The sequence below is a fragment of the Adiantum capillus-veneris genome, chromosome 9 (genome assembly GCF_014529385.1).
Source record: "Adiantum capillus-veneris isolate H3 chromosome 9, ASM1452938v2, whole genome shotgun sequence".
NCBI classification, from domain to species: domain Eukaryota; kingdom Viridiplantae; phylum Streptophyta; class Polypodiopsida; order Polypodiales; family Pteridaceae; genus Adiantum; species Adiantum capillus-veneris.
In genome coordinates this window covers 115,445,735-115,473,633 of record NC_140939.1, presented here as the reverse complement: position 1 = coordinate 115,473,633, position 27,899 = coordinate 115,445,735, and the positions used below count along the sequence as shown (strand labels likewise).

General features: G+C 45.0%; 1 protein-coding gene across 1 annotated transcript in view; it reads left to right on the top strand.

Moving 5' to 3' along the window:
• LOC147451027 (50S ribosomal protein L34) overlaps positions 1–27,899 on the top strand; it is an 81,206-nt gene that overhangs the window by 26,955 nt on the left and 26,352 nt on the right. The window contains exons 2-3 of the mRNA XM_086520850.1: positions 2,499–2,575; positions 3,060–3,171. Coding sequence (XP_086376976.1) covers positions 2,499–2,575; positions 3,060–3,171 — 189 coding nt within the window. The remainder of the gene's footprint in view (positions 1–2,498; positions 2,576–3,059; positions 3,172–27,899) is intronic.

Sequence of the window (27,899 nt, the reverse complement as noted above, 5' to 3'; positions counted from 1 at the left end):
CACAAGGAAAGAAAGGAAAAGGGAATCAACTGGTAGATCAGAACATTCCCCAGACCCAGGATAAGATTTTTGAAGTCGACCAGTACACGAGGGACTTGGACACTGCTTTTGCCAAGGTCCTGAAGGCTTTAGAGAAATCTCAAGAAAGACATAAGAAGGCAGCAGATCGACATCGTCACGATTTGAAATTAAAGGAGGACGATTGGGTGCTCTTACGTTCTGAGAAGGCACGCCGAAGAAAACGAAAAGGAAAGGAGCGGCTTTTTCCAAAGCTTGGCATGAGGTATTATGGCCCTTTCCAGATAAAAGAAAAGATAATGATGTCTCCTTTAGACCGAAGCTGCCCGATACTTGGAAGATTCACAATGCTTTTCATGTGAGTCTATTGAAGCCTTTTAAAGGCGATGTGCCCGATGATGGGGAGCCAGATGAGCATTCCGAAGTGGAGGAAAGCGAGGAGATACTCGTTCCAAAACAGATTTTGGCACACAAGGATAGAAAGATAAAAGGTAAAGTGATTAGGCGGTTCTTGGTTAAATTCAAGAACTATCCTGCATTGGATGCGAAGTGGATGGAGGAGGAGGACCTAGCAGATACTCCTCAGATTTTGGAACTTTACCTTGAAGCATTCGGTTTAGCATAGTCTACTCCGATAGAACCCCGATGGGTGAATGTAGTGCAGCGAGTTTGCACAAGAGGGGAGTCACTCTGCTCCTTTGTCAACGGATTACCCCAATTTTGAATAGAGTCATTGATGTCCTTTTGGGTTTCAGGGATACTGTTGGTCTGAGTAGTATTTTGCTGAATGACTTTATGACAGGAATTCCCGAAACTGAATATGATTGATTTGTACTTGACTATTTGAGTGCAAGAACTGAAAAACGAAATGACTGCAGTATTTCGGTCTCATAAATCTCTATAGACATGATTGCAATAAGGATTAGTTAATCGGGCATCCGTGAGGTCTCGACTAGATCTAGATGCGATTACTAAATACGTTGCCGATTAATCATGGTCTAAAATTTGGAATGAATTTGTATGTGATTTGTCATGTGATGTCTTGTGATGTCCGGTGATGTGACTGTCAATTTGTACAAGTGCTAGATGTGTTGTGTCTAGTGTGTTGGTACTAACAGTCAGTGTCTACTAAGACAGTTTATGGCCTTTGTCTGTTTGGCAGGCGTAATTGAGGGTAATTACAATTCTTTCAAGAGGGAGGTATGTCAACAATCTGGTGACGTGGCACCCTTCTTATGGCCAGAGGACGAGGGGCCCTTGAAATGCGCCGAAAATCCCGCCAGAATTTGCGTTGGCAGTTTGTATAGTTTTTCGGAAATCATGTTGATGACGTGGTAGTCTGTACGCTTTGTGGAAATTACGTTGGCTATTTTTAATGGGCAGATTTTGAGCTAGGCTTTTGGAGATTATTGCTTTGGAGTTTGAGAAGCTTCTGGGGCTTTGCTTTTAGCACCCCTTGTAAATTGTTTATAAGTGGCCTTTGGGGTTCACTTCTCAAGGCATGTGGATGGAGAGTCTGAGAGTGAGCACCTGCGGGCTCATTGTACTTTGCTCAAAGATTAATATAAAAATAAATACCGAAAGGGGTGCTAGTCGTTGGGTCCAATACCTCTTGGCACGGAACTACGCCGGGCCGTGTCGACTTTATTGTGAATTGTGAATAAGTTTGAAGTGAATCTCTGTTGTGTCGCGGTAGAATCTTGACTTGGGGTGTCCAAGTTTGTTACATCGTACCCCATATTAATGCTTTTTTCTCATTTGGCAATGAATAATGAGATTGTGGAACTTTTCTTACCTTTAGGACAACAACATCTAGGCCAAGCATTGGTTGATGATTCTTTCATGTAACTCGCAGACAAAGAAAATTTGGACAAAGCAATGCAAGCATGGTCATTGCTATGAACTTGCTTTTGGCCTGTGCATGAACGTGTGTAAATCTGCCCTTATTAGCTTCAAAGAGGAGCATTTGCAAGCTTTGGGGTGGCAGGGACATGTGGTGCACAAACATAATGTGTTTAGGCATCTTGAATATCCAATCGGTGTGGATGTTAATGTCAATCAACTGCTGTCTTGGATCTCTAGAAAGATCATGGATAAGTTTGTTTATTGGAAATCGCAGTTATGACCTTTTCATGTGCGGCTAAAAGTAGCTCAAGAAATCATGCTTTCTATGCTATCATATTTCATGCCCCTTTTGCCTTGGAATTCTAAAGCAATTTTGAAATCACTCGACCCATCCGTTTTATCATTTGGAAGAAAAGTAGCCTGAAGTCAAGGGTGGTTTGGGTCTCATGGCAGCTCTTATCCACCCCTAAAAAAATGGGTGGGGTAGAAATTTATAGACACATATGATAGCCTAAGGAGAGTTGAACTCAAGACCTGTTATTCAAGAGAGAGAGATTGCATGCGTAGCTGAGTTTTCTCAACAATATCTGTAATATTATTTTTTTGGTTGTTTTCCTATGTATGCTGGCCTCTAGGCAGGACATAACTGAGGCAACAATCCGTGCATGCAAAAATGCCATCAGCTCCAACTCCATCCCAGCTTTTCGCACAGGTTTGTCATCTAAATGGGTATTTTACATAGATATTACTTGACTGTAACGGTTTAATCAAAGGGCACAAAGCTTTTTAGAGTGAATGCTAGAATCTTGTTAAGGCTGGCTGAAGCTGCAATGCCTGCAAAGTTCATTGCTTTAAACTTGCATGTTTGCCCTTCAGAGTTAGTGCTAATATCTTGCTAAGGTTGGTTGAAGTTGCAATGCCTGCAAAGTAACTTACATTTTTTCATAATAGAGAACCTTTTTCTTGGGAGTCCAAAATCCAGTACACGGGCTTTCCTTATTACTTTCTTCGAGGGAAATTCAATTAGTCCTTTGATTAGTGAAATGTGTGTTTTTCATTTGGGGAAGGTCTCTAATAAGTGAGAAAAGGGGCATGTTGCCAAGTGTAGGTAGCACCACTATCTTGCTCTTAGAGTCCCTTTTCTTTTCTTGAATTTATCTGCGTAAGTTATGGAATATAAATCTTGTTGAATGCAGGAGCTATTCCAGGAGTTAGCTGGCAAGAGATGAAGCTAAAGTTAAAACTTGGTGTACCGAAGGCAACTCAAAATGCTCTTGATATTGAGAAAGTGAAAGCAATCTTCCCCTAGTAAGTAGTATCATGTGCAATTAGTTTTACATGGATTTTCAGAGCTGTCAAGTTTGAATTGAGCTGAAGTTAAGTGCTCACAGAATTAAATGTTTCTTTTCTTTCTAAGGCTTTTGTTGAGGAAATGTTATGGGTGCACCCATTAAACACTCCAAGAAAAAATAAAGCGTTTGACAAGCAACGGCTATCACAAGAGAATGATTCCTGAGAGGTCGGTAATACTGACCTAAAGATGTGGAAAGGGAAGACTCGGGGGGGCGGGCGGGCGGGGGAGGGGGGGTTTCCAAAATTGGATCAGATTTGGGCCTGCTGTCACAAAGTGATGACGTGGCTACCGACAGCAGAAACCCTAATATCTGCCAGACACCCTAAAATTCCTGCAAACCCTAAATTCTGCCAGAAACCCTAATTTGCAGAAACCCTAATTTCTGGAAACCCTAACCCTAATTTTCTGGCTGAAACCCTAAAGTGGCTGATACCCTAAAGGTTGCCACGTGGCCAGTGTACGGATTTCTGGATTTTACGGAATGGAAAAGCAGCCCCATGGGCGACGCAAATTGGCCAAGAGAGAGAAAATGAACTGGTTTATTTTTTTACTCTCTTGAGAGAGAGAGAGAGGGAAACTTTGCTTTTAATTTTTGAAGGCTTTTGGGGCTCTGCTTTTGGGCATCCCTTGTAATCTTTAAATACGCGGTGAGGGGCTCAGTCTGCAGAGCATCTGGATGTCTGAGAGTGAAACCCTAACCACTCTTTGTACTTTGACATTGATTTAATACATAAAGAAATACCGAAAGCGGCGCCAGTCTTTGGGGCCAATATCTCTGGGCACGGAACTCCGTCGGGCCAGTGCAAATCTATTGTGATCTGTGAATTGTTTTGAAGTGGTTATTTGGTGCTGTGGTGATTGATTCTTGACTTGGAGTGTCCAAGTCTGTTACAGTGGTATCAAAGCACGGCCGATTTCTCTTCTATGGGAAATCCGATCCCCAATTTTTTTTCCGCGGCACCTATGGCTTCATGCAAGGATCAGTCGACTCCCTCTCCATCTGGAGATGCGGGCAGGGATCACAACGAAGATTCCGGCAGAGAGTATGGCTCGCCTCGGCCTACTCAGGCGGAGCGGCGAGAGATGGAGTGTCGTCAGTTGGTCGGCGATGCAACAAAAATGATGTTCAATTTTGCGAAGGACCCAAAATTTGCAAAATATATGAGCGAGACTTCTTTTCAGGAAGTGCATGCGTAGTGGCAGAAAACCACAACACCTCCCCCGAAACCTGCTCTCAAGAAACCTTCTGCTCACAAGAAATATTCAGAGAAGGAATTAGAAGAGGTGGTTGATGCACGGATTGCTCAGCTTTTTGACGCGCAAAAGAAAGCTAAAAAGCACGGCAAAAAGCAGAAGAAAGGCATTGACTTCCCGGGTTATTTGGGTCGTCAGTCGACATTTGACAAAGCAAAGAAACAGAAGAAGCGTGTTCACTTTGAAGGAGTACCCAGTTCTTCTTCTTCTTCTTCTTCTGATAGTTCTTCTAGCTCTTCAAATTCGAGCGAAGAAGACAGAAAAGGTAAAAAGCGAAGTAAGAAACAACGCTTCGGAAAGGGCAAGAAAAAGGCTTTGCCATTCACTCTGCCAGGCTGACCTACACCACCGATGAGGTCATGACACAACGAGCCGAACAGACTTCTGGGAATGAAAGTAGAAAGAAAAAGAGCAACCCAGAGAAAAAGGATGCACGACCCAAGCTTACTCCCGAGGAGAGAGCTCGCTTCATCAGAGAGGGAAAGTGCTTTGGATGCGGGGAACATGGACATATCTCCGCGAAGTGCCCTAAAAAGGCATCGAAAGAACAGAATGATAAGGACGAAGACAAGCCTGAGAGTTCGAGAGCAGCTGAGGAACGTGGCAGAAAAGGAAGAAAGAAAAGTAGAACTGGTACTACATGGTGTGGGACTTGCACCGAATCAAATGAATGAAAGTACAAACTTTGCCGCTTTTTGGGGCAAAGTGAAGGATCAGGAAGCTCTTTTGAAGGAGCCAAGGCCAACTTCTTTTCACTTGGAATTGGCGGCTCGATTTGGAATTACGCTCGACAGACTGACGCCAGAGGCGAAGGTAGTTCGACTGGCACCTGGACGGAATGTTGCCATTACACCGAGCATTGGTAAACTTCGTTTGCAATGACAGGGGTGTTCAGGGCACGCGAGTGACGTTCTACTCGGAATCCCTTGGTACCACCAGAACTACGCTGTGGTTGACTACCGGGCCGAGAAAGCGACTTTGACAAATGAAGGGCTCAGAGAATGTACTTGATGAACTTCAGTTTCTTTAGTCATTCTTTTGGGAGAGAACTGAACGATGGATAAAGGTTGAATATGTTTTGACCTGAACAAAAGAACGCCAAGATTTTTTCTCCGCACTCATGCCAATTGCTTTTTAGAGGGCCTGAAGATCAGACCATTGACCTTATACCTGGAAGCACGTCACCGAACCGGCCACCTTACCGTGTGAGCCGAGTACAGAATGAAAAGGTTATGAACCAAGTGAAAGACCTCTTGGAAAAGGGTCTTGTCGTGTGACAAGACGGGGCACCACGTGCCAATAGAAAAGAACAGACTGAACAGAGTTTTAGCACTTCAATAACAACTGAACTGAAAGAGAGAGAGACGACACGGCACACGGAGTGGCAGAATTCCACCCCAGAGAGTATTGGCCCCAAACCTTGGCGCCCCTTTCGATATTCTTTATATTGCATCATCAAAGTATAAGCCGGTACTCCAGACTCTGCACCTTCTCCAGGAAGCATGCCAGAGAATGAGCCCTAACCTCATATTTAAAGGCCCTTGGCCTAAAAAGAAATTATAGTGAAAAGCCTTCAAAACTCAAAAGCTCCTGGTCCAAAAAGCAATGCCTGTAGGTTTTAGGGTTAGGGTTTCCAAAATTAGGGTTTCAGCAGATAGGGTTTTTGCTCTCGGGCAACCACGTTATCACTTCTTCTGTTACTTGTTCTTCTTAGGGTTTAGGCCCCTTGGCCGGTAGCTCCGTTCTTCAGTAGATCGACACGTCAGCAGTTTGTTACATCTCCCCTTCTTGAAAGAGAGTAATCGTCCGCGATTACAGCATATCTGCAAAACAACTCAAGTTAGCTCAAAAATTTCCGAGGGTCATTCTGAGGGACAATCAATTTTCTCTTTTTATTAAGGAGTTAGCTTCTCCTTTCGGCTGTTTTGATCAAGGAGTTAGCTTCTCCTTTCTGCTCTTTTGATCAAGGAGTTAGCTTCTCCGTTCGTCTAGATCGGAACTCTTGATATTCCGGCATAGTAAAATCAGCCATCACACCCAGACCGTACTGATCTTCCACGGGTGTCTTGATGCACTAAAATTACATACCTAAGCAATCTCATCCAATTAGGAATATTTAGTAATTGACACATCACAATGCAACACAAATGCTGACATATGCATGTTACAAGACACAACAAACAACGCCGTTGAGCACTCCCCCGAGACTAACGGTCTGCGGTATGAAGCTACTCAACGACTACCTCGTCACTCCCCCTGCAAATAACCTAAAAAGGTCCGGGCCATTAGCTCAGAGGACTGTACAACCAAACGCTCCCCAAACCGCAGTCTGCGTCGCTCGAAGGTTTTTTAGCATACAATGAAACACTCCCCAGGCATCGGCCTGCGTTGTTCGGAGGTTTTCTAGCATACAACGGAACGCTCCCCAGGCATCGGCCTGCGTCGTTCCGAGGTTTTCAAACATACAACAAAACGCTCCCCAGGCATCGGCTTGCGTCGTTCCGAGGTTCAAACAATACCAAATTAGTATTTCTCACTTCTCCACCCGGGAGTAAAATCACCAATCATTGAAACCAGTATCAAACCAGAGTCGAACAATTCAAATCGGCACCAAAATAGGTTCAAAACAGATACCATCCATTTCAAACAGATTCCAAACAGGATCACCAAACAAGATCAAATAGAACTCAAACTTAAAAAGGAATCTCGACATCAGTCGAGCTCGAAAAGTCAACTGACTTTCCATCTCGAAACCTGCACCAAAAATTAGGGTTAGGTTCCTTTCATGAGGTCGTAGCCGAGCATAGCATGGTCCGTCAACTCTTGGACAAACAGTGTTGCTTTGGCGGCGATGGTAGTCCCAAGATAGCAATCGCACTAAAACCTCCAAGGTCATTTGCTCGTGAAGAGACATCTACTGAGAGATGTCGAGAAATTTCAAGTTATAATCTGCTAGGGTTCCATGGCAAGCATTTCAGGATACCCCCCTTTGCAAGAAGTTGCACTCCGAAGGAAGATGTCAGAAACCATATAACTTCGGACAAATTTTTTTTCTTGAAAGCTTGCCAAGTACATGGAGTGTGCCGCTTGGTAGCTATAGACATCAACATCTGCATGGCACTGCTTTTGAGAAAAACAATGACTCGAAACAAATATCGGATCCTTCTTTGCAAGTGATCTTAATGGCTTATGCTTTGTCAGACATGAGCGGTGAAGACGGGAGCGCGCCCGATACGCAATGAAGTAAGGGTGGGAGTGGCTATTGAGTCCGGGTTGGAGTGCGAAGATACCTCACATAATAATTCCAATAGCTCTGTCTGCTCTTTCGTAGGACCGGTATGCCTTCAGAAAAGCACACGCGTGATGCTCTGATACCACTGTCCCAAGACGGGGCACCACCTGCCAATAGAAAAGAACAGACTGAACAGACTTTTAGCACTTCAATAACAACTGAACTGAAAGAGGGAGAGACGACACGAGACATGGAGTGGCGGAATTCCACCCCAGAGAGTATTGGCCCCAAACCTTGGTGCCCCTTTCGGTATTTCTTTATATTGCATTATCAAAGTACAAGCCGGTACTCCAGACTCTGCACCTTCTCCAGGAAGCATGCCAGAGAATGAGCCCTAACCTCATATTTAAAGGTCCTTGGCCTAAAAAGAAATTACAGTGAAAAGCCTTCAAAACTCAGAAGCTCCTGGTCCAAAAAGCAATGCAAAAAGCTGCCAGCTTTTCGTGAATCATGGAAATCCGTACAGCTTGCTACGTCATCAGTCATCGCAATTTTTGGAAATCTCCCTACTGCCCTTAGGGTTAGGGTTAGGGTTTCTGTAGTTTTAGGGTTAGGGTTTCTAGAATTAGGGTTTGCAAGTTTTAGGGTTAGGTTTTCCAAAATTAGGGTTTCAGCAGATAGGGTTTCTGCTGTCGGGCAACCACGTCATCACTTTGTGACACTTCTTCTGTTACTCGTTCTTCTTAGGGTTTAGGCCCCTTGGCCGGTAGCTCCGCTCTTCAGTAGGTTGACACGTCAGCAGTTTGTTACATGTCCAGCCTAGTACTTCACCGTATTGCTAGCCTAGTACTTCACCGTATTGCTCTCCACTGTTGTTGGATTTGAAATCGTTCCACTTGCAGACTGACGGGCAATTTGAGATTGCCAATTTAGTGGTTTTAGATTTATTGAAGTCTTGTATCTCGCATCAGAAGACTCAATGGGAAAAGAACTTACCTTTGGTGGAATTTGCCTACAATAACAAGATACACTCTTCGACGGGGAAGACGCCATTTGAGATTATTGAAAGTGCTGCGAAGGTTCCATTCTTCCTGAGCACGAAAGATTAGATATTTGAAGTGGATGAATATTCGCGAGATTTGGATACCGCTTTTGCCAAGGTTCGCGAGACTTTGGAGGAGTCTCAAGAACGACAGAAAAAGGCAGCGGATCGCCATCGTCGCGACTTGAAACTGAAGGAGGATGATTGGGTGCTCTTACTTTTGAGAAGGCACGCCTAAGAAAGAAAAAGGGAAAGGAGAGGCTTTTTCCAAAGCTTAGTATGCGATACTACGGACCTTTCCAGATAACTGAAAAGATAAATGACATCTCCTTCCGATTGAAACTGCCAGATACTTGGAGGATTCACGATGCATTGCATGTGAGTCTCTTGAAACCTATTAAGGGTGATATGCCTGATGATGAGGAGCCTGATGAGCAACCCGAAGTGGAAGAAAACGAGGAGATCCTTGTTCCTGAACAGATTTTGGCACATAATGATACGAAGAAAGGTAAAGTCTGAAGGCGGTTCTTGGTTAAGTTCAAGAAATTTCTTGCATTTGATGCGAAGTGGATGGAGGAGGAGGACCTAGCAGATACTCCTCGGATTGTGAAACTTTACCTCGATGTTTTGGTTTAGCATATTAGAACGGAACCCAGAAATTCAGCTTGGCCGAAGATCTGGTCCAGTGGGATGCACAAGAGGGGAGTTACTCCGCTCCTTTGTCAACAGATGCCTTGATTTTGATACTAAAGTCACTGATGTCTCTTTGAGCTTCAGGGATACTGAGAACTGATAGTATTCTGCTGGATGACTTTATGAAATGGAATTCTTGATAATGATATTGATTTGTTTCTTCACTTCTTTTGAGTGCAGGAACTCATAGACGAAATGACTGCAGCATTTTGGTCTACTTGATCTCGAATAGACATGGTTGCAATAGGGGTTAGTCAATCGGACATCAATGAGGTTCCCATTGGACCTAGATGTGATTGCTAGCTACATTGCCGATAAATCATGCTCTAAGATCCAAATGAATGTTGAATGTCATGTGATGTCCTGTGATGTGACTGTGGATTTTGTACATGTGCTAGATGTGTGTTCCTAGTACGTAGGTACTAACAGTCAGTGTTTGCTAAGACGGTTTATGGCTTTTGTCGGTTTTGGCAGGCGTAATCGCGGTCGATTACAATGCTTTCAAGAGGGGGGTATGTCACAAAGTGATGATGTGGCAGACAGCAGAAACCCTAATTTTCGAAAATCGCGGAGGTGAACAATTTTATTTTATTTTATTTATTTATAATGATGAGCGACGCGAATCTTGCTTTTTCTCTACGCAATGAGAAAGAGAGAGAGAGAGAGAGAATGCTTTTGCTTTCAAGTTTTGACTCTGTGTGAGAGAGAGAGAGCAGTTGCTTTTGATTTGAAGCTTTTGGGGCTCTGCTTTTGGGTATCCCTTGTAACCTTTAAATTAGTGGTAAGGGCCTCACTTCTCAGAGCATCTGGACGCAGAGTCTGAGAGTGAATCCCGACCCACTCTCTTGTACTTTGAATTGATTAATACAAAAAGAAATACGGAAAGGGGCGCCAGTCTTTGGGGCCAATATCTCTAGGCACGGAACTCCGCCGGGCCAGTGCAAATCTATTGTGATCTGTGAATTGTTTTGAAGTGGTTATTTGGTGCTGTCGCGATTGATTCTTGACTTGGAGTGTCCAAGTCTGTTACAGCGTAGATGGGGAAGGGTCGGAAAAACCTCTTGGTGAGGAAAACTCTTCTTAGCCATTCCCATGTTCACCACCTCCAAGCGAAGTATCCATTCCGCTTCGAGTGATGACCATCCACTGAAGTCGAGGGTTCTTGTGGTCTTGGGTTCTTGGGGGTCTTGAGGTTCTTCTTTCGCTTGCAATCTGTGTTAGAGAAGGATCTTCTCTTCACCCGAGTTTTGCTCTTTTCCGCGGGTGCACCCCTAGGCAGCCTTGCGCTCACACCAAGGTTGCTTTTTTCCACCTCACGTCGATTGGACGGCCGCTAAGTGCACGGTCTGCTCTCAATGAGTGAAAAGAGGCACAAGGGGAGGCTGGACAAGCCCTTCTTTCTTGGGTTTCCTGTCACTCTTCAAAAACACGATTAGGAATCGACACGCTCAAGAGGACATGGGTTACGCACGACGGCAACAAGCAAAATTTTTTTTGTGGTTCTTTTCTTGAGTGATACAGAACACTGCCAAAGCTCTGATACCAATGTAAGGTGCAGCGGAAGTGAATGTTGAACTTTGCTCAAGATGAGTGCTCCGAACTATGCTCAAGGTTCCTTTTACTTAGGGAAGGGAGAGCCTTCCGTTCCTTTAGTGAGAGAGTGCAATGGACACAAACAAAGTGATGAACACTGTGAATGAAGGTGCTGAGACTGAGAGATAGAGAGAGAAGAGAATACGACACCAGAATGGTGTCAAACCCTCCTCCGAAGGCTCCACTCTCTATGGCGAGAGCGGTCTACTTATGATTGCACAAATCTCTACAATGCTTGGACTTGCCGACGATGTCGATGACAATGAGGACGATGACGAGACTGGCTGAAATCTGAAAATGCTAAGGGCTGAAATTTGCAAATCTTTATCTGCTAAATTCTGACTCTATGTCGGTGACGATGTTGATGGCGACAATGCAACGACGACGCACTGAAAATGTAGATGCTGAAATCTGCGTTTTCCTGGCTGAATCATTAAACCTTGCAGAATCTGACCGTGCGGCGAGGAACTGCTGCGGGAAGGTGAGATCTGTGAGTTTTGGGGTTCTATTGTGGAGTCTGACTGCTGACAACTGAAAATGCTGATGCTTGTGGGGGTTCTGTCGCGAAGATCTGCAAAAACGTTGAAGTGCTTTGCAGATGCAAAAACGCTAGGGCTGATCTTTGTCCTTGCGGTGGAAATCTGCTAACGTTGGGGAGTTTGTTGCTTCTTGCTGTCGCCAGGTTGGTGTCAAAGCAAAAACGTTGGCTGATCTGGTCCAAAAACGCTAGCCTTCTGCTGGGATGCAAAAACGCTAGGGCATCTGGGGGTTCTGCTGAGAAGTTGCCTGTTGAGCGAATGCTCCTGTTGCCTCTATTGCCAAAAAGTGCTAGCTTTGATTTGCTTATATATTATCTTAGCAAAATTGCCCTACCTAGTTCCCAACAAAAGTCACTTAATAAATAAGTGAAAAATGTCAAAAATAGGAAAAATAGGTTCAATGCACTGGAAAATTCCCTTGATGGATTCTGATGGTAATGCTGATGATCATGCTGTGTGCAACCGGAGGATATGCATCTAATCTAAGTGTCTGGACATGCACGGTCTGCGAACAGACTCACAAAAGTGGCAGTTCCTATTCTAGACTGACTTGATTGAACTGAACCTTGTCATGATGTAGCTTTTCAAGGGACACATAGGGTTGGATGTGTCACGTGACATAGAGAGTATGTGAGTGATGCTTGGCGAACACGAAGTCGGGGAGACTAATGGAAGATGCAAATTACTAAAAAACAGCACCAAAACTAGTCTAAATGCAAGTGCAAACACACACTTAAGTGAATGCGATTATACGCTACGTCTGTCAAGACGGGTAGTGGCTCTATGAAATGGCCATGAACGTACCCAAACTTGACGGATTAGATGTCATGTGTGCACTTCACTTGCGCTACGTGGACATGTTCTGCTACAGCCTATCTGCTACAGCCTAGCATGAGTCGTTAGCTTAGGACCTAGGCTGGCACCTTTGTGAGCCTCTAGCGGGACGTGCATGTCCATGCCGGTCATAGTTGCGTACCCTCTCTTGCACAGTACAACATTTTAGTATGCAGGCATTTTAATTTTTACCCCGTGAACCACCTCTTATTTGGTCACTTAAGTAATAAGTGATATTTAGCCATTTATTCCAGAATAGTGGGGTTTTCTTTATGCTTGCTCGACCTAGTCTCAAGCATCTATAAAGGCAACCCTTGGGCGCTACAAGACAGTAGATGAATGCAGAGGCACAAGGAGGCAGGCACCCCCGACCGGCAACACCTCACAATCTCTATTGTTTTCCTCATGAAGCAAACCAACGTTTTTAGATCAGCCCGGAACCTCGCACCCTTCCCGGTTGCAGAACTTCGCCGCATCGACCATCAACAACAGAATCAACCTAGCGTTTTTGGTTTCAGCCCAAAGCAGCCAGCGCTTTGCAGATTCAGCCCAAATCAGCTAGTGTTTTTGCATTGCACCTCCGCATGCATTGGCGGTTGCATATCCTTGCTGCAGTACCACCACAGTAGCAGATTCATCGTAGAAGTACCTAGCATTTTCAGATTTCAGCGTTGACATTGCCGTCGTCATCGACACCATCATCGTCCACGACATCGCCATTGTCATCGTCGTCGTCGACATCGTCATCATCAAGTACCACAACATCAATACCCATTAGCATCAACATCTCAGCATCTAGTCATTGTACCAGCATTGTGCAAGAATAAAGAAAGTACTTGTTGTGGCAATAGAGCAAGGTCCCAGGGGGCCCTTGAGGGTTGGACCTGACATACTTGTGTCATCTCTTTTCTCTCGCTTTCTTTTAGTTCAGTCCAGCTCTTTCTAGTGAAGTGAAGAGTCCCTTGTGTTTGTGCGGAGTACTAGATCCGAGCGAAATCCATAAACTCTTCCGCTGCACCTGACATTGGTATCAGAGCTTTGTGTGTGCTTCGGCTTCGTGAACTCAAGGGAAGAACCATCAAGAACCAAGAACCCCCAAGAACCCGAGAACCCCAAGAACCACTCTCGGCTTTTTTTCCTGAAAGAATCTTCGAGTCCTGATCATGGACTCACTAGCTTCCATCTTCATTTTCATGTCTTCAAAGGAAGATCGACATCGGATGCATGACAACCCAGATCTTGAGTACCAGGATCTACTTGCCTCTTATGCCGATATGGAAGGAGTTGAAGATAAGATCCCTAACCTCTTCTGCATTCGCATGTAGTGTGCATCCACTTCCGTCGACAAGAAACCCTTGGAAATACCTTCGAGCACCCTTACCTTTCAGCTTCACCCACAATGTTTTCACGACAGGACTATTCAAGTGGTAGTACTTGCTCGCAAGGCAAAGTCAGTATGAAGGCAGGTGTTCTACGACAATAGTAAGACTACCTATTTACTCGTGTGGGTCAGTGTTTACATCGCAGCCCGATCTACATTCGCAGTACCCACCCGTTGGAGGAGTTTTCATCGGTTTATGCATCCACATGCATCTGAAGCAGTTAGCATCAAAAGAACAGGAAAGTATCCCAAGATAGAAGTTCGGCATTTGTGTCTCACCTTCAACAGGGGGGGATGTCACGTGCGCACTTCACTTGCACTAGGTGGACATGTTCTAGTTACAATCTAGCATGAGTCATTAGCTTAGGACCTAGCCTGGCACCTTTGTGAGCCTCTAGCAGGACGTGCATGTCCAGGCCGGTCATAGTTGCACACCCTCTCTTGCACAATACAACATTTCAGTACGCAGGCATTTTACCACGTGAACCACCTCTTATTTGGTCACTCAAGTAATAAGTGATATTTAGCCATTTATTCTAGAATAGTGGGGTTTCCTTTATGCTTGCTCGTCCCAGTCTCAGGCATCTATAAAGGCAACCCTTGGGCGCTACAAGACAGCAGATGAAGGCAATCCAGAAAAAAGGACGCTTCCAAAGACGAGAGGCCATTGGGAGATACCGTTTGTGATCCATGGGTTTCCAATCGGGAAACCGTATCCAAGCTTGCCGGGCATGCCGTGTGGTGCGCTTTGCCTCGGACTTGAGAGACTTAGCGAATTGAAACATCATTGTAGCTAAAGGAAAGGAAATTAATTGAGACTCCATTCGTAGCAGCAAGTGAAAGCGGATTAGGCAAAGAAAGGGAAAGGGGCCTCGAGAAAGGGACCTCTGCTTTCCTTGGCCCTATGCAGGGGAGAACTTGTAGTAGGGGGAAGGCGAAGAGAGGCACAAGGAGGAAGACACCTTATCGGTAGCTGTCACCAGCGTGTGACTACTATCTATCCTTTTTGTTGATTTCTTTCTTATTATCTATTTACTTTCACTTTTTGGAAACACCCCTCGGGAAATCTAACTGCCCTGCATTGCATAGCTAGTGTGGAACTGTCCAGAGGGAGTCTAGGTCTGAGGGCAAGAGAGCACTAAGGTTGGACAAGGACTATGGTTAGCTAAGTGGGGTCATTGACTAGCCAAAGTGGAATCCTTTGCTACAGAGGCTACATTTCAGTTTTGGATGTGGCCGCAGTGTACAAAGAGGGTCGGATGACCTAGAAAGATACAATGGCAGCATCTCCTAAAATTTAGGGAACTGCTATTTTGGGACCTGAAAATGTGTTGACGTCATTATGTCCGGAATGACAAGGGGAACATTTTCTTACTCTGCCGTGAAGTCAACTGGGCAACCGGTTGGGATATTTTTAGGCGGCAACCCCGAAACGGGAAACTGCTTGTAAATGTGCCAAGTGGCACCTTCTGGTGCACTTGCCTCATGCAACAAGAAGTGGCGCTGAATTTTAAACTGGGAGAGGCTCATTTTCAGTTTTGTCACAGGTTAAGAGCTATGGAGTGCTTGCTTTCCCTCCTATGTACAGTGCGGTGCCAGGAGTGATGCCCTGCACGCTACGCACTGCCCTCTCTCTCCCCTTTGGCAGTATGTTATGCCCCTCTAGTGGGCTCTTCATTTGACCAATGTACAGTTGTGTGGGTTCATGCGCGATTGCCGAGGCAAGAGCCTCTTGCACAGGTACTGGATTAGCTAGCGGCTAATCCCCCGCAGGTACAGGTGAATTCGGAGAGGTTTCACGCCAGAAATCTCGTCCGATTCAAAGGGCAAGTAGCCCTACAGGTGAGGGAGCTCGAGGACTTGCTACGGATGTGACCGGCACGCGAAACGGAGCCCGAAACAGTGAATTACAGCCTGCTGTGTATTTTTGCAGGTTTAGGGTTTTGGCCCTAAACGGACCCTAATACCCCTAGGAGGTTCGGGGACGCAAGGGGACCGCTGTACAGGTGATCTGGCGCATTTTCAGGGCTGAAAACAGAGAATTCAGCGTGCTGCAGATTCTCGCCAGGTTTTGCAAAGTGCCGGTATGCACCGGGAAAGTCAGTCAATGCGTGGGAATACTGACTGTGAAGGGTTCTAGTACAGTTATGCTGCCGAAATCGGGCTGGAACAGTGGAAATTCAGCCGAGTTTGTGCGGGGCAGCTTGTAGGGAACCACAACGTTTATTCCCTCTTTTGAACAATAAAGAAATACCGAAAGGGGCGCCTAAGTTAGGGGCCAATCTGGTGTCGGTCTACTCATACAGGTGCAATCTAGCAGCTTGTATCCCTCTCCCCTTTGTTGTGTCTTGAAAGTACAGGTAAAATAGACGACTAATAATGGGTGAAAGCTAAATCAAGGTTTAAAGTAAAGTCTACCGCCCTTTTTGGATTGAATAGGCCGGTTACATGGTTCCATCGACGGGATTAAATCACTTTTTCCCATAGAAGTGAGCCTTGGTCAGTTTTGGGCTTGAAGACACAGGGGATCATAGACCAGACACAGGGAATTGCAATTATGGCTGATAGACCAGATGATGTGACTGAAGAGGTTTCCTCTTCACAGGGTCAAAAGACACATGAAGTGGGTGAGTCCTGAAGACCACCACAGACTGATGATGATATATTCAGGACCCAGTTGGCTACTGCTGTGGCTATGTTCACACAAGTAATGCAGAACCCGAGGTTTTTAGCCTTTCTGCAACCTCCTGTTTTGTCTCAGCAAGTTGGGTCACTGGATCATATTCAAAAGCTTGTTAAGGCTCGAGCACAGGTGGTTCATACCGCACAGTCAATGGAAACACCTGTACACTTGACGGAGAACATGCAGTCTCCACAACCTATGCCTAAGGTGCAAGAACAGGTGGCTGAGATGCCAGTATTTCAAGCTGTACCAGTTCAGCCCGCCACCTTTCAGCAGCCTATAGCTGGTTCTAATGGGCAGGGAAGCAACCTACAGGCTATGCAACAGGTCTTCCCACCACCTTCAGTACACCCTGGCTATTTTGGAGGTGGATCGGTATTCCAGAGCATGGCTGGTCATGCACCTGGAAATCAGTTTTACATGCTAGGAACAGTGTTCGGGGGTGCTCAAACGATGATGCCTAACCCCATGTATGGTGTCACAGGCATGCTACCAGGGTTTCAGAGCCCTCAGGGCCAATTTGGGACGCCACAAGCAAATTTTGGTATGGCTGGAATTACAAATCAGCAGCCAAATATGGCATTTTCAGGTCAAGTTAATAGCGGCCAAGAAACACAGATGAACCCTAATAGTGTTCCCATGTTTCAGTCACTTCCATATGACAATTTAACGCCGCTGGAGAGGCCAACTCCGTACAAAGAAGGTGGCAAAGGTGTGACATTCACGACCTTTACAGGGTTTGATGACAGGAAGAAGGCTCTTTCATTCCTCCAGCAATTTGATAAGGCCTATGCAGGGGGGAACTTTACAGAGGCTTCAAAGGTCCTCAAGGTAGCCACTTTCTTGACAGGGAATGCGGGACAATGGTGGACAACTTTATTGCTTCAAGGGCAAGCTCCGTCCACATGGATTTACTTCAAGCAGATTTTTGCAGCAGCATGGTTATCTGATGACTTTGAAGCAGATGTCATGACAGAATGGCACCAGCTAAATGCTGCCACTTGCAGAAATCTGGATGATTACAATCGGAAGTTTTGGAAAGCTCTACTTCCAGTAACTTCCTATAGGTTTGTGCCATTGACAGAACAGATTGAAAAATACTGTTGTGGCCTACCCAAAGGATTGAGAAAATACTGCACGAAGACAAAAGTCACTACTTTGACGCAGCTCATCGAGGTAGCAAACACTGGCAATGGTTTGCTCAAGGGAGAAGATTGTGAATTTAACACTGGCGTCAACGCAGGATCAGGCAAGAAAAATTCAGCCAAGAAGCACGTTCCCAATGAGGCTCCTAAAGGGACTCAGGAGTCAGCCAACGCAGGGAAAGACAAAGCTACTGCTGAATCAGAAAAGGGACCAGCGAAGAAATGGAAAAGACGTTTTCCTCGCAAGTCAGAAGAGCAAAAGAAGGTCCTGAGGACAAAGAACAAATGCTTTATATGTGAGCAGCCTGGCCACATTGCTTACAACTGTCCTACAAAGAAAAGGCCAGCTGATTCTGAAGACAAGGAGGACAGGAAAGGAAAGAAGCCCATGGCTGGTCTAGTGCCAGATATGGTGGGCGACAAGCCAAATTCAGATGCAAGTGAGCTTTGCAGAGCATGGGGAAAGGTCAGGGATCAAACAGTGCTTATCTTCTTTAATCCAGGTGCCAAAGCCAACTTCATTTCCCCAGAATTGGCTTCAAAGTTGGGAATCAGACCTGAAGAGATGGGATATACAGCAGAGGCAGGTTTGGCATGTCCTGGCCATACAGAGGCTGTGACGCCCATCATTGGAAAGTTGCGTCTACATATCCAGTCCTATGTAGATGCTGAAGAATTTTACATCATGCCACTGGACGGATGTGATGTGTTGTTAGGTATTCCTTGGTTGTTTCGTGTACAGGGAATCCTGGATGCCTACAACAAAAAGATCACTGTACAGAGCAGAGGAAAGACTCACATTTTGGATGTAAAGCTTAAAGGGGAGTCTATTCCTACTGTATCAGCCTCTGCTATTACTTCTGTAATGAAAAAGCATCTTTCTGCGTACTTGGTTTTTGCACGTGAAGTGTCAGATTGTGATGAATCAAATTTATCTATGCTAGATAAAGAAAGGTCAATGTTTTTACAACAGTATAGTGACTGTTTTTTCGATTCATTACCGTCTCAATTACCGCCAGAGAGACCCGAGGACCATGCGATAGATTTGGTGCTAGGCAGTAGCCTACCAAATAAGCCTCCGTACAGGGTTAGTGCGGCTCAGCAGAAAGAGATAATGGGCCAAGTACAGGAGCTGTTACAAAAGGGGCTGATTCAGCCCAGTTCATCTCCATTCTGTTCTCCAATGTTGTTGGTTCAGAAAAAGGATGGCTCATGGCGTATGTGCATCGACTACCGTGCACTGAACAAGAATACCATCAAGAATAGGTTTCCTATACCTAGAATTGATGATATTATGGACAAATTAGAAGGAGTAGCTATGTTTAGCAGGATAGATCTAAAGAGTGGGTACCATCAGATCCGCATTAGATGAGAGGATGTGCACAAGACTGCTTTTAGAACGACGTTTGGCCTTTACGAATTTTTAGTGATGCCCTTTGGTCTCACAAATGCTCCTGCTACGTTCAATAGGATGATGGACAGAATTTTCCGTCCACACCAGCAGTTTGTTGGTACATTCTTTGATGACATGATAGTCTACTCAAAGAATGAAGAGGAGCATAGGCATCACTTGGCCATTGTGTTCAAAGAGCTACGCAGTCATAGGTTGCTCATCAATGCAAAGAAAAGTGAGTTTTTTCTGGAAGAGATTCACTTTCTGGGACACATTGTCTCAAAGGATGGTGTCAGAATGGATCCTGCAAAAGTTGAAGCGATCAAGTCATGGCCAAATTTGAAGACGGTGCATGATGTCTGAAGCTTTTTGGGACTATGCTCCTATTACAGAAGGTTTATCCGAAATTTCGTTGAGATTGCTTCACCTTTACATGCTCTTCAAAAGAAGGCAGTCACCTTTAGATGGACACAAAAAGAGATTTCAGCTTTTAATCTCTTAAAGGAAAAGATGACTTCGGATCCAGTCATTGTGTTGCCAGATCTTAGGAAGTCATTTGTGGTCCAGTGTGACGCCTGCGGTAGTAGCATTGGTGCAGTGCTAATGCAAGATGGCAGGGTAGTAGCCTATGAGAGCAGAATTTTGCAAGGGCCAGAGATGACCATGCAGGTCTATGAGAAAGAGTTACTGGCTGTGATTCATGCGCTCTTAAGTTGGAAACACTACTTGCTAGGTGCAGACTTTGTTGTCCAAACGGACCATCAGACCTTGCGGTACTTCTTGACACAGACAAAGTTATCTGAGAAGCATATGCGATGGGCAAATATCTTGTCCATGTTCCATTTTCAGATTGTGCATGTGGAAGGCAAGAAGAACGTTGTGGCTGATGCCTTGTCAAGGAAGCCACAAATTTCAGCTGTGTCGATTCCTTATCATCATGAACTTGATGATATGAGAGAACAGTATGAAAATGAAGAAGATTTTGCAAGGGTCTTCGAGCAGCTAATGCAAGGACAACGTCATGAACACTATCTTCTCAATGATGGGTTCATGATGATGCATGGCAGATTGTGTGTCACAAAGCCATTGCGACGCAAAGTTATGGAAGAGAGTCATGTCCCACCGTATGCAGGGCATCGTGGTATCGATGCTACAGTTAAAGCGGTTGAGACATTCTTCTATTGGCCTACATTGAGAAGGGATGTGGATGCCTTTGTGCGAGAATGCCTAATATGCCAAAAGGTCAAGTTTGACAGGCAAAAGGCACCAGGGTTATTGCAACCACTACCTATTCCAGATAAACCATGGGAAAGTATTGCTATGGATTTTATCTTTGATCTTCCGAGAACGCAGACAGGAAACGATGGTATTTGGACCATTATTTGCAGATTCAGCAAACAGGCTCATTTTATTCCTGTCTGGAAGAAGATAAAGCCAGATTAGATGGCACGCTTGTTTATGAGCAATATATTCAAGTATCATGGCATGCCACAGTCGATTGTTAGCGACCGTGATCCATGCATGACAAGTTTGTTCTGGAGAGGTTTGTTTGAGAATATGGGCACAACGCTCAAATTCTCTTCATCATTTCATCCTCAAACAGATGGGCAGTCAGAAGAGGCAAATTCTACTGTCCTAGATGTGCTGAAGTGCTATGTGTCAGAGCATAAAGGAAAGTGGGAGCAGTATTTGCCATTAGTGGAGTATGCATACAATAATACAGTGCATTCATCAACTGGCAAGGCACCTTTCGAGATAGTTGAAGGTGGCAAGAAAGTTCCTCCCATACTGCATACAAAGGACAAGATATTTGAAGCAGATAAGTATGTTCAGGACATGGATGAAATGTACAAGAAGGTCAAAGTGGCCTTAGAAAGGACTCAGGCAAAACAAAAGAAAGCAGCTGATCGTCACCGTCGTGAAGTGGTATATTCACTTGGTGATTGGGTGCTTTTACGCTTTGAAAAGGCAAGGTTAAAGAAGATGAAGGGCAAGGAAAGACTGTTTCCAAAGCTCAGCATGCGTTACTATGGGCCTTTTCAAGTATGCGACATAATCAGTGATGTTGCATATAGGCTGAAATTGCCTGACAGTTGGAAGATTCACAATGCGTTTCATGTGAGTCTTCTCAGACCCTATGTGGGTGATGTGCCAGAAGATATGCCAGCTGAAGATCAGCAGGAAGTCGAGGAACTTGACGAGATCTTGGTCCCTGAACAGATTTTGGCACACAAAGAAAGGAAAGTGAAAAGCAAGGTTGCTAGGCGTTACTTGGTAAAGTTCAGAAACTATCCACCAATGGATGCTAAGTGGATGGAAGAAGGTGAACTTGCAGAGTCACCAACTGTGTTATCACTTTACCTTGAAGCCTTCGGTTTGCAACCTACCTTGACCCCATGAGTTTCAAAGCTAAATGGATTGTTAGTGTGACAATGGCTTCTGAAACAAATGATGTACATGGTATTTAAAGTGAGCTCAAATCAAATACCTGTTACATGAATGTTAGAGCTGTACAGATTGTCAGTTTGGCAATTGCTCTTATGGAATGTGCAAAAGTTTGGTTAGTGCTATAGAAGTGAGTATTTCTTGTCAGTTTGTCAAGGATACAGTGATTGCTTCTATTGAAGAGTACATGTGTAACTGCATTCTTAAACTGTCGGTTTGGGTATGCTCAAAAGTGTTACGGGATCCAACGTGTACTATAAGACAGTGGCAAAATGTGCAGCTACCATTTTGTCATTGGAAAGTTAATGACTCAAAGCAATGGCAGAGTGCGCAGCTACCACTATGTCATTGGGACAGGGTTCACACGCAGGCAATACATGAGTCGACGAGGTGTTGAATACACCAGGGTTGACAATGAGCATGTATGTGTCGTACATGTGTCGACAGGTGTTGAATACATCAGTGTTGACTAGGAGCATGAACGACATAGATGCAAACGAGGACGTTTGAGATTTCAAGAGGGGGGTATGTCACCAGCGTGTGACTACTATCTATCCTTTTTGTTGATTTCTTTCTTATTATCTATTTAGTTTCACTTTTTGGAAACACCCCTCGGGAAATCTAACTGCCCTGCATTGCATAGCTAGTGTGGAACTGTCCAGAGGGAGTCTAGGCCTGAGGGCAAGAGAGAACTAAGGTTGGACAAGGACTATGGTTAGCTAAGTGGGGTCATTGACTAGCCAAAGTGGAATCCTTTGCTACAGAGGCTACATTTCAGTTCTGGATGTGGCCGCAGTGTACAAAGAGGGTCGGATGACCTAGAAAGATACAATGGCAGCATCTCCTAAAATTTAGGGAACTGCTATTTTGGGACCTGAAAATGTGTTGACGTCATTATCTCCGGAATGACAAGGGGAACATTTTCTTACTCTGCCGTGAAGTCAACTGGGCAACCGGTTGGGATATTTTTAGGCGGCAACCCCGAAACGGGAAAATGCTTGTAAATGTGCCAAGTGGCACCTTCTGGTGCAGTTGCCTCATGCAACAAGAAGTGGCGCTGAATTTTAAGCTGGGAGAGGCTCATTTTCAGTTTTGTCACAGGTTAAGAGCTATGGAGTGCTTGCTTTCCCTCCTATGTACAGTGCGGTGCCAGGAGTGATGCTCTGCACGCTACGCACTGCCCTCTCTCTTCCCTTTGGCAGTATGTTATGCCCCTCTAGTGGGCTCTTCATTTGACCAATGTACAGTTGTGTGGGTTCATGTGCGATTGCCGAGGCAAGAGCCTCTTGCACAGGTACTTGATTAGCTAGCGGCTAATCCCCCGCAGGTACAGGTGAATTCGGAGAGGTTTCACGCCAGAAATCTCGTCCGATTCAAAGGGCAAGTAGCCCTACAGGTGCGGGAGCTCGAGGACTTGCTACGGATGCGACCGGCACGCGAAACGGAGCCCGAAACAGTGAATTACAGCCTGCTGTGTATTTTTGCAGGTTTAGGGTTTTGGCCCTAAACGGACCCTAATACCCCCAGGAGGTTCGGGGACGCAAGGGGACCGTTGTACAGGTGATCTGGCGCATTTTCAGGGCTGAACACAGAGAATTCAGCGTGCTGCAGATTCTCGCGAGGTTTTGCAAAGTGCCCGTATGCGTCGGGAAAGTCAGTCAATGCGTGGGAATACTGACTGTGGAGGGTTCTAGTACAGTTATGCTACCGAAATCGGGCTGGAACAGTGGAAATTCAGCCGAGTTTGTGCGGGGCAGCTTGTAGGGAACCATAGCGTTTATTCCCTCTTTTGAACAATAAAGAAATACCGAAAGGGGCGCCTAAGTTAGGGGCCAATCTGGTGTCGGTCTACTCATATAGGTGCAATCTAGCAGCCTGTATCCCTCTCCCCTTTGTTGTGTCTTGAAAGTACAGGTAAAATAGACGACTAATAATGGGTGAAAGCTAAATCAAGGTTTAAAGTAAAGTCTACCGCCCTTTTTGGATTGAACAGGCCGGTTACAGTAGCACCTCTGGAACTCAGTGTTTTTCTCAGGAAGCAAACCAGCGTTTTCAGCCCATAAAACCAGTGTTTTCAGATCAGCCCGGAACCTCGCCGTACCGCAGCCTTCCCGGTTGCGGAACCTCGCGTACCGGCCATCAATAGTGGAATTAGTCTACCGTTTTTGGTTTCAGCCCAAAGCAGCCAGTGCTTTGTAGATTCAGCCCAGATCAGCTAGCGTTTTGGCATTGCACCTCCGTATGCATTGGCGGTTGCAGATCCTCGCCGCAATACCGCCACAGTGGCAGATCCACTATAGAAGTACTTAGCATTTTCAGATTTCAGCCTTGACATCGTCGTCGTCGTCGACACCATCCTCGTCGTCGTCAACATCGTCGTCATCAAGTACCACAACATCAGTACCCATTAGCATCAGCATCTCAGCATCCAGTCATTGTACCAGTGATAAACCGCTTTTGCTGTGTACAAAGTAGCATGTATATGCATGGGCATATGGACAAAAAGGTGTAAATACATGCATTTGGAAGATTTGGAAAGTGGTTTTGAGTTTTAAACATGATGCAATGTGTGCACATTGTAACTAGTTGGGTTTGCGTGCCGGCAGTTGCGAACACGTACATGTCTAGACAAGATGTCGAAGCCTTGAATGTGGTCCCAAGTGGCTTCTTTTGGCGCTAGGGAATGTGTTTGAGCTTTTGAAAATGTAAATAATGCAAGAAAAAGTGTGGGCACCCCCGTCTTGCCCGAGAGATTTGAGACATGCGGTAACTGTCTATTTGCGGCACTTGATATGTAGGGATGCACGAACCTCCCTAGAAGTGGTCAAAAGTGGAATGTGGGTATGTGGCAATGAAGTCTGGATATCAAAGACCAAGTCTACAAAAATCTGGTGGATTTTGGAGTCCATTTGGTATTTTTCATGCGAAAAATGCTTGTGAGGAGTCAAGACTCAAAACTGACCAAAATGGCTTAAAAAAGGTAAAAAAGGGTCAAAAATGGTGTGAAAAGGCTTCAAATTTGCCACATCACTCACGGTGCTGTGAGTGTTTAGGCTGAGGGAGTACTTTTGAAATGGATCATCAACACTTTCACCTCTCTGTGTGGGAGGAAGCAGGGTTTCCATAGGTGGTCCTATGCAATCTCGTCTTGTTCGCGTCTTGTTTTCGAGTGTGTGGAAGAGTGAATGAGAGGTTCTTCTCTTCAATTTGCACTTGGGAGAGTCTATGGAAGTTATGAGGTTTCCATGGATGTGTGTGCGCGAGGAATTGAGGGAAGAAGGTGCGGCTTTCTGCAAGACTATGTGACCCTATATCGGTGCCATTAGGGTTGGGGCTACTCCAAAGAGTCCAATAGAGTGGAGTTTGGTGAAGCTTTTGCAATGGTTTGAGAGGGGCCTCAGGGAAGAAGGTGCGGCTTTCTGCAAGACTATGTGACCCTGTATCGGTGCCATTAGGGTTGGGACTACTCCAAAGAGTCCAACAGAGTGGAGTTTGGTGAAGCTTTTGCAATGGTTTGAGAGGGGCCTCTTGTGGTTGGAGTTTTTGAGTTTTTGGTGATTTTTCTTGTATATTTTGGTAGCCATCAAGTGTGATTTCAAGCGTTGATCAACTCGACTCACCTTGTAGTGTCTGCGGGCAAGCAAGGGCTTGTAGGTGGAGAGGTTTGGAGATTGAATTTAGCTTGTGGGTACAATTTTCATTGAGCTCTTGAGTAGTGGTGAGTGAGGTGAGGAAATTAAGTGAATACCTTGTTTGGTGTTGAGGTGTCTGGGGGTGTGAGTGCGCGCACGGTGTCTTTTGCTCCATCATCCTTTGGCGATCCTTTTGCTCCATCATCCTTTGGAGCGAGAATTGCCGGTTACACCCAAAATTTGGATTTTGAGCAGTGATGTGTCCACAGTTTGAATGTTGATGGGAATTCCATGATGGTGGTGCCATTCCAACCATTAGTTTTCGCATGTTCAGAGGATGCAGAGGATTGGCTCGCGTCTTATGAGTTTGACTTGACATGTTTATGTTGTGCAGTTCCAAGCGAGGCACAAAAGCTTGCGGGTATCAATCTGGTAGTCAGAGGTAATGCAAGAGAATGGTATGAGGGCTTGTTACAAAATGAGAAGGGCAATTGGGACATGCCTAACAGATGCTTTTTGAAGCGGTTCAAGAAGGTGATCCCTCACCAAGATGCATGGAAATAGGTCACTAGTTTGTTTATGCAAGAGCACGAGTCTGTTGCAGAATTTTTGTCAAGATTGATTTGATGATGCTTGGAGACTTTGGAAAGATGCTGTATTGCATGTAGAAGCCATGTCTAAAGAGGATTTTTTTTTTTCGCTTTTACAAATAGCCAAAGAATACACGTATTCAGAGTCTGGTGTGGTCGGTCCTTAAGTTGAAATTGCAAGAGAAAGAGCCCAATTCCATGTGTGAAGCATTAAAAATAGCGCTACGAAAAGAGAGAAAGTTGTGTGTTGCTACAGGCATGAAGTGCCCTTTGTCAATACTTGGTATGGATACTGTGGATGACCTTTATGTGCATAAAGGCACGATTATGGATGCTCACGTTGGCAAGGGTAACAATTTGGCGACAGGTGCGAATGCCCGTATACTCAAAGTCAATGCAAATGAAATATGTAAAGAAGTTGTGGAAGCCATACATGCGCCTATGGTACAGGATATTAAGGACATTGTGGGCACTCCCGTCCTGCACGGGATGTTTGACACATGCGGTAACTGTCTATTTGCCGCACTTGATATGTAAGGATGCGTGATTTGCCCTAGAAGTGGTCAAAAGTGGATTGTGGGTATGTGGCAATGAAGTTGTGGTATCAAGGATCAAGCCTACAAAAGCTCGTGGATTTTGGAGTCCATTTGGTATTTTTTATGCGAAAAATACTTGTCAGGGGTCAAAACTGGCCAAAATGGCTTAAAAAAGGGCCAAAAATGGTGTGAAAAGGCTTCAAATTGCCACATCACTCACGGTGCTGTTAGGATGAGGGAGTACTTTTGAAGTGAAACATCAACACTTTCCACCTCTGTGTGTGGGAGGAAGCAGGGTTTCCACAGGTGGTCCTATGCAATCTCGTCTTGTTCGCGTCGTATTTTTGAGTGTGTGGAAGAGTGAATGAGAGGTTCTTCTCTTCAATTTTGCACTTGGGAGAGTCTATGGAAGTTATGAGGTTTCCATGGATGTGTGTGAGCGAGGATTTGAGGGAAGAAGGTACGGCTTTCTGCAAGACTATGTGACCCTGTATCGGTGTCATTTGGGTTGGGGCTTCTCCAAAGAGTCCAACAGACTGGAGTTTGGTGAAGCTTTTGCAATGGTTTGAGAGGGGCCTTTTGTGGTTGGATTTTTTAGAGTTTTTGGTGGTTTTTCTTGTATATTTTGGTAGCCATCAAGTGTGATTTCAAGCGTTGATCAACTCGACTCACCTTGTAGCGTCTGCGGGCAAGCAAGGGCTTGTAGGTGGAGAGGTTTGGAGATTGAATTGAGCTTGTGGGTACAATTTTCATTGAGCTCTTGAGTAGTGGTGAGTGAGGTGAGGAAATTAAGTGGATACCTTGTGTTGTGTTGAGGTGTCTGGGTGTGTGAGTGTGCGATCCTGTTGCGGAGCGAGAATTATCGGTTACACCCAAAATTTGGATTTTGAGCAGTGATGTGTCCACAGTTTGAATGTTGATGGGAATTCCATGACGGTGGTGCCATTCCAACCATCAGTTTTCACATGTTCTGAGGATGTAGAGGATTGGCTCGCGTCTTATGAGTTTGACTTGACATGTTTATGTTGTGCAGTTTCAAGCGAGGCACAAAAGCTTGCAGGTATCAATCCGGTGGTCAGAGGTAATGCAAGAGAAGGTATGAGGGCTTGCCACAAAATGATAAGGGCAATTGGGACATGCTTAAGAGATGCTTTTTGAAGTGGTTCAAGAAGGTGATTTCTCACCAAGATGCATGGAAACAGGTCACTAGTTTGTTTATGAAAGAGCACGAGTCTGTTGCAGAATTTTGGTCAAGCTTGGATAGTTTGGAAAGATGCTCTATTGGATGTAGAAGCCATGTGTAAAGAGGATTTTTTTTCCGCTTTTACAAATAGCCAAAGAATACAAGTATTCACAAGTCTGTTGTGGCCGGTCCTTAAGATGAAATAGCAAGAGAGAGCCCAATTTCATGTGTGAAGCATTGAAAATAGCGATACGAAAAGAGAGAAAGCTGTGTGTTGCTACATGTATGAAATGGCCTCTGTCAATACCTGGTATGGATAGTATGGATGACCTATATGTGCATAAAGTCACGATTGTAGATGCTCATGTTGGCAAGGGTAACAATTTGGCGAAAGATGCGAATGCCCATATACTCAAAGTCAATGCAAATGAAGTATGTAAAGAAGTTGTGGAAGCCTTACACGTGCCTATGTTGCAGGATGTTAAGGACACAATAAATAAATGTGAA